Source organism: Rutidosis leptorrhynchoides, chromosome 3 (assembly GCF_046630445.1).
Source record: "Rutidosis leptorrhynchoides isolate AG116_Rl617_1_P2 chromosome 3, CSIRO_AGI_Rlap_v1, whole genome shotgun sequence".
Classification (NCBI taxonomy): domain Eukaryota; kingdom Viridiplantae; phylum Streptophyta; class Magnoliopsida; order Asterales; family Asteraceae; genus Rutidosis; species Rutidosis leptorrhynchoides.
In genome coordinates, this window is record NC_092335.1 from 587,458,007 (window position 1) to 587,465,754 (window position 7,748).

Here is a 7,748-nt window from a genome sequence, read left to right on the forward strand (position 1 = left end):
TTTAGGCGGGAAAACGATCGACAAAAATAATATTCAAGATAATATTGTTCGTGAAGAATATGAACGTTTTATTTTCTTCATGTTTTGTGCAGTAAAATTTAGCCCGATTTAGAGTTTAGGGTTTAGGGTTTAGGATTTAGGGTTTGGTGTTTTGGGTTTATTCCATAAACCCAAAACACCAAACCTTAAACCCTAAATCCAAAACCCTAAACTCTAAACCGTTCGTGTTAAAAACTCAATCTAAATCCTAAATCTAAACCCTAAACCCTAAATTTCTAAACCCTAATATCTAAACCCTATAAACCTTAATATCTAAACCCTAATATCTAAACCCCAATAGCTAAAAACTCAACATACGCTCGAAAAACACGATAATTGTTATATATTACTTCTTCTAGCGTTTTCCCGCCTAAATAATAACATTCATCACGAAGTGTCTCTTCTAAATGTTCATATTTTCGTGTGATATTGATGCCGGAAAAAAAAATTCCAAAAAAACACGGAATTTTTTTTTTTTGCTTCCTCCGCTTCTCCCCGATTGGTTACTTCCCCATTGATCCTGCCTCTATATATATATATATATATATATATATATATATATATATATATATATATATATATATATATATACATATATACTTATATACTTATATTTATGTTATATTTTCTAACAAAATCACATTGTGATTGTGATGGTAAAAAATAAAAATAAAAGAAAACGAAAAAAAACTCCAACCAAATTATGTTCAAATAATCGAAGGAAATTCAAGACATTCCCTGCTCAGTGTTCAGCGACCTTGGTGAATTGATGCGGTGAACGGCTGGTGAAGGCACCCAAACACAACCCTAAAAACTAATACATCCCTCATAACATCAACCGCTGCTGCTGCTGTAACTCTCATAAGAATTCAATTTCAATGCCTTTAAAAGCCATCCCTTCCCTATCATTTAAATCACTTATTAGGTTCACCGGAACTAATCTCATTTCCTCCTACAAACAGCACCAGGTTTACACTTATTACTCTTATTATTATTATTGTTTCCTTTTTATTGTTACAAACCTTTTTATGTGTTATTATTTGGTTCTTGATGTTTAATTTAATGAATTTAGAATTGGCAAAGAGGAAGGATTCCTTGGAATAAATTCAACACTTGTTATTATTCATCTGCAGGTAATTAATCAGAAGCTTGCCCCCCTTTTTTTCTACTTCTTTTAATTTTCATTTGCTTTGCATACAACTATTTTAACACGTGTTCTCATTTTATGTAAGATGAATGCTACACTCAGGCTGTGTTTTATTGCCTTTGAATTGAATGATTAATCAATGAATGCTGAACAGTTTAACATTCAGCGTGTTTGATCATAATCTCTAAATAAAGTCAGCTTATTCATTAATAGTTTAAACTCTTAACCATTCAGCACATCCTTTTTTCTTCAATATCCTCCTTAAATTATATTCATAACAATTAACAACTATATACTTTTATTGATTCATGTAAAATATTAACGCCGTAATTTTACATCATTTCATTCAGAATGATTATCAAACTTGTTATTTTCATCCAAGACAAAGTGAAGTCAGAACCTTTGAATCATTCATATTTTGAACCACTCAATGCTTAATCATTATGTTTTATCAAACGCAGCCTCACTCAAATTTTATAAATAAGATTTTCACACAATGACATGGGAAGTGAAATGTACCAATCACGTTAATTTTTTTCCTCTCATTAATCTTAATTTTTTATTGGACCAACTTATTCTGTGGACAAATCTGTGTAAAAATTATGTGAACTTATCATATCTCTTCATGTAATGTATGTGACAAACCAACATGTAGTCTCCTGAAATTATACATATACTTAAATATATTATAATAGACAGCGTGTGCTATCGTGTAACAAGCGAATATGTTCATTTACTATGAATATCTGTACCTCATATAGTTACTATCTTCCTGTCTGTATTTATATTAAAATTGTGAGTTTTCAGTTTACAAATTGTATGCCCTAATAACTTAAACAAGCTAGGCTTAATTTTTACCTTTTTATTACAAGATCAATAAGTTATCAGAACATATGCAAGTTAGTATATCATTGAAGCAAGTATTATGGTCTTGCAAATTATGAAGACTCAATGACTTACATATGAAATTGCAAATGTGAGGAATTCTATATGTTTGATCTCAAGATGTACGAATCTTGCAAAGACAGTTATCATCTCATTATTTATCCTAGTCTAATTTCCGTTGTGTTATGTTATTGAACTTTTCGTGCAGTTGGAGTTTCGGATGTGGAAGATGATAAATTTAGTGATGATATTAAAGTTGCAGAAAAGCATACAGCTCTTCATTCAGCCTTATCGGAACTTGCAGGCTATTTTGATGGGGAGTCTATGATGTTCTTGCAACGTTTTTTTCGTACACGGGTCAAACCTGTCGTATCCACCGGCTCATTAAAGCTTGATCTTGCTCTTGGAATCGGAGGATTGCCTAAAGTGACTACTACCATCTTATATACTTTCATAAATTTCTAATTTTTGACATGCATACTATTTGGTTTTTGTATAGATTTCCATTTTTTTTACATTGTGAATTTATTTTCTATACTACAGGGAAGAATTGTTGAGATTTATGGGCATGAAGCATCAGGCAAGACAACACTTGCGTTGAATGTAATTAGGGAAGCTCAAAAGCGAGGAGGTGCGCTCTATTATTCATGAATAAACTTTTAATCACATTTTATTGTGTCACTTTGTTCTGCTAAAAATAAAAATAAAGGAGCAATGTAGGTGTGTTCTAATTTTCTTATAGGAAAAATAATTGAACAATTTTTTTTTTCCTTTTTATGTATAGAATGTTTTTTGTTGGTAGGTTATTGTGCATATTTGGATGTGGAGAATGCACTGGACCCTATGATGCTTGAAATGGTTGGTGTAAATACCAAAAGTCTTCTTATCTCGCAGCCAAATTCTGCTGAAAACGTGCTGAGTATTGTTGATACTCTTGTAAAAAGTGGGGCAGTTGATGTGATTGTTGTTGACAGCGTAAGGGATTTTTTTTTCTTTTGATAAAATATGCTTGTAGTGGCAAAAAATGGGTGGGTCGGGCAGGTTGGGTATTGGGTCAAAGTGGTTACGGGTCAAAATATGTAAATGTTGAGACTTTACTTTTATGTAGGTTGCTGCACTAATCCCGCAACGTGAAATTGTGGGTTTAATAATTGATGATATTGTTGAGACGCAATCAAAAATAATGACACGGGCACTACGGAAGATTCAATATTCATTATGTCGTTCAGACACTCTTATAATATTTATAAATCAGGTTAGGAATTAAGATAATTAAATTTCATTTCTGCAGTTAACATATATTGTATCTAACAAGTTATGTAATCATTCCCAGGTGAGATCGAATGTAAAAGCACGTCAAGAGGGACTTAAAAACGTAAATGAAGTAACTTGCGGTGGAAATGCATTGCCGTTTTATTCTGCTGTACGGTTAAGAATTGCTAGAAAAGGATTGCTCAGGACCCAGGAAAAGGTAAGCAATTTGGGGCAACCCAAATTGATCTTTTATATGCAAATGGGTCAAAATTGTCACCTTTGCTAATGATTTTACTTCCAGTTCGTAAAATTTCTATTATTTTCGTCACCTGCACCTTGCTATCTATTTTCAGGTTACTGGTCTTGGCATATGTGTGGAGGTGATAAAGAATAAACTATCACCAGCGATGAGAAAAGCCGAATTAGAGATTCAGTTTGGAAGAGGCATATCTCGTGCTTCCGAGGTCCTCGAATTGGCTTGTGAAAATGGGGTTGTTTTAAAAGAAGGAAACTGTTATTTCATAGATGGAGAAGTTGTCAACAGTAAGATAGAAGCGGAAAATTATTTGATTCAAAATGAAAGCATTTGTGAAAAGTTGGTTAAGACCCTAAGAAAACAGTTATTCCATTTTGATGAAGATTCTGAATCATGATCCTAACATTGAGTCTGCTATCACTCAGGAACAAAGTAAGGTCCTACAACGTTATCTGTTTACTCGTTTACATTGATAAACTACAGATAAATTATTACGAAAGTTATAATCCAACATTTTTTTTATATATTAATTTTTGTTTTTTTATAAGAGGTATTATTACGTTATCTTAAGGACAAGGTTAAACTGATTCTAAACACCAATAGGTGTGAAATGAAGTTATTCTTAAGCAATTACAATGTACTCGTTGATTACTTTATATTTACGTGTCGCAGATGCTAGGAGTGCGATAGGAGCGGGGTTCGTGAGGAAATCGAGTGCAACATTGAGGGCAAATGCGTCTCGGACACATCAAGTCCAGATCGTTTGTGCTAATTACAATGGTTTAGGCAAACTCAATCGAGGTTATAAGTAGTACATTGTACATTGTCTTCGCTTCCTTGGCTTCATGGTTTACATTTTTGTATCTAATGCACCAACTATATGGTATAAACTTTCATTGTTAAGTTGAGTACATTTTATGTCTTATATCAAGTCGATCACAAATCATCATCAATAGTCGGAGGGGGGAGCAGTGGGATTGCCAACTCGGACCCTTCTAGAACCTTTCTACCTGTTGATTCAAAATCTGTTTTTCAATATTAATCGGACCCTTCAATGGCTTTAGAGATGGTGCTTTAGAGAGCATTGCCATTTCCATATTAAGTAATTGCTTGATAAACAATTCGTAGTTGCATGGTTTGCAAAAGAAGCTTGATAGCCATGTCTCGTTCCATATCCGACTAAAGACCAAAATATGGAATATTAAAAAGCCATCAAACAGTCAAACTACAAAGTAAAAAGTGTAAAATCTTCTATGTCCTGAGCACTATCTCGCATTATAACAGAACTTCCTCAATAGGCCGATGCATTATAAAGGGATCAACTTTAGCCCATTTGCTTTTAACTAATAGAAAGTGAAACGCCCATGTTTTTTATTTTTTATTTTTTTTCAAAATAGTCATACTACAATCATAAACACTTTCAAAATCTCATAACTTATGTATTTAACTTCGACACATTTACACACCACTTATACAATATAAATTCATAAAAGAAAACTCTAATAATACATTTAGCAGGAACTTCAAAACCATATCGACTATATTGACATAAAAACAAGGGCGACCGTTCAAGATAGCATATACAAACCGGTAATTTAATGAGCTCTTGGAAAAAAAACATACACGCACATTAATCCACTTCTATGTCTCTGTTAAATTCCTTCCCTTCCCGGTGACTCATCTTATCTTCTTTTACATAAATACCTATAAAACATTCAACAACTATCGGGTAAGCATAAAATGCTTAGTGAGTAGTATGCGAGAAATCAAATAGGCAACTATAGTGTCATCAACTTATCATCATAGGCAATCATATGAATCATAATCCACAAACTGATAACATTGGCCAATGTATCCATAATCCACAACATGATCCACTTGATGTCACGAGACATCCATAATCCATAACATGATCCACTTGATGTCATGAGACATACATAATCCATAACATGATCCATATGATGTCATAAGACATCCATAATCCATAATATTTCCATATGATGCCATAAACATATCAACATATAAACATACATAGTTAGGACACAATTTGTACCCAAACCATCTCGCAAGCAGGTGACTCCAAAATGGATCACCTATTACGAATCCCATTTAATCCCCACATAATACTCACCTTGGGTTTGCAACAACAATGAACACAATGTACTTGTAGCAATAAGCTTCCTTCCTTCCTTTCAACATCTAACAATTAACACATAATACATTTAACATACATGTGAACATTTACTAAATTATCATCTAATAAACCTACTTACTTTAGAAGAAAGCTTAACCATGTTCAAGCTTCGTAACCATATTATCAATTATTCATTATTGTTATCTATAACGTTCTTTCAATTTCTTTCCATCATTTTATCTATTTCTTTATTATCTTCATCACTAAATATTAGTTTATTTTCAAACTCTAAATCATCTATCAACTTTTACTTTCTTTCATCTCAATTATTATATACACAAATACATACATATTTAATTTGATCATATCCATCTTCCTTAATTCCATCAATTAGAGTTTTTATAAAAAGCCCTAACTTTTGAATTACATGTCTCACTATTTCATTTACCAATTGACATACAATTATACATATATCACTTCTATATCTATCTTAATCATTTTCCCCAATTTTCACAATTAGGGTTCATGTCAAGAACCCTAATTCACCAATTTACTTTATCCTTTTCTACTATTATAAATATTCACATACGTGTCTTGTTACATATACATAGTATACATACTTATTATCTACTTTCACGAATTTTACATGTTAGGATTTAAAAACCCGAATCATCAAACAATTCAAGAATATAGTTCGTACCTTTGGCTTATACTAGAAACTTAGATAGAGATATAAAACTCTTTTCCTTCTTGATTCTCTTTACCAAATCGTTACAACCACTGCTACTAGCAGTGACGGATCTAAGAATTAGAGTCGGTGGTAACACATAATAATAATAATAATAATAATAATAATAATAATAATAATAATAATAATAATAGTCCATCCGTTAGGGTTACCAGTAGGGACGGTCCTCAATTGAATGGGGCAACTTATACTTTTACGCCATTAACGTTAAATAACTTACTAAATAGCATCGAAATGTATTTTCTTATAAACTTTTCTGTTCAATTGAAAAAGAAATAAATTCATAACCTTTCAAGTTTCAATAAATATTAAAAGAATCAATGAAGTAGGTTTAAAATCACATACATTTAAAAATAAATTTTTCATAACCTTTCAATAAATATTTTTCGTAGATGTAACACTATCAAAATCAGACAGATTTAATATAACAAGCAGTCAAGCACTATGTGTAGTACTTTACATTTTTTAATAAGTTGAAGGATTACAGTTTACAATGACAATAATATTGAGTTATCAATATATATTATAAAGGTATAAATTGTTGTTTTTATAAATAAGAGGGTGCAAAATGAAAACTAAATTAATAGAGTACAAGTACATATGCATTGACGTGTCTTTGCCCACCCCACACAATTAAAGTTATATTCTTCAAAAAGCCTTCCTACCTGCAACTATAACATATACTTTTTCTTCTTTTTTTGTCTATTCCATCGATTGTGCTTTAAAAAACACATATTAGTAATACTAGATAGCTTAGTTGAGTGGTAGCACGTGCAACCACTCAACGTCATGTAGATCCGCCCCTGGCTACTAGTATCTTCCTGGACCTTCTTTCAAGTGTGACTAAACTTTTGCAAATTAAATAAATGAATCTCGTAGCTTCTTTTGAATTTACTACATTTGATAATTATACACAAAATTTACACTACAAGCCCTTCTATCTTTGGTCTTTCTTTAAACTAACCCTCCAACTTTTACTCTATTAAGCCATCAACTTTTTATGACAAAATTGTCCAAATAGTCCCTGTGTTTATGTTATTCTGCCCAATTCGTCCCTGTATTGTTAAAACTACATAACTCATCCTTAATACCAATAATCAGTACCAATTTAATCCCTCCATAAACTTCTGTTAAAAGCTCCGTTAGTATACTGTCATGTGCTAATCACCTGACCATATTTCCCAATTAAATACCAGGTTGTGAATCCAAAACCTAAATTTCTTCTTCCTCTCGTTCTATCCCAAAAAAAAAAAAAACCAAAACCCCAATTGCCTGCAAAGATGCC

The 7,748-nt window shown here is 32.0% G+C and overlaps 1 protein-coding gene across 1 annotated transcript; it reads left to right on the plus strand.

The window, feature by feature from the left end:
- The first annotated feature begins 766 nt into the window (after positions 1-766).
- LOC139898744 (DNA repair protein recA homolog 2, mitochondrial) lies at positions 767-4,480 on the plus strand. Its single transcript, XM_071881515.1, has 9 exons — positions 767-1,007; positions 1,112-1,172; positions 2,280-2,497; positions 2,615-2,702; positions 2,874-3,046; positions 3,180-3,326; positions 3,405-3,542; positions 3,679-4,013; positions 4,254-4,480. Exons 1-8 carry the CDS (start codon positions 918-920, stop codon positions 3,976-3,978), a joined length of 1,215 nt encoding a protein of 404 aa, XP_071737616.1. The 5' UTR covers positions 767-917; the 3' UTR covers positions 3,979-4,013; positions 4,254-4,480.
- The last annotated feature ends 3,268 nt before the right edge of the window (positions 4,481-7,748 follow it).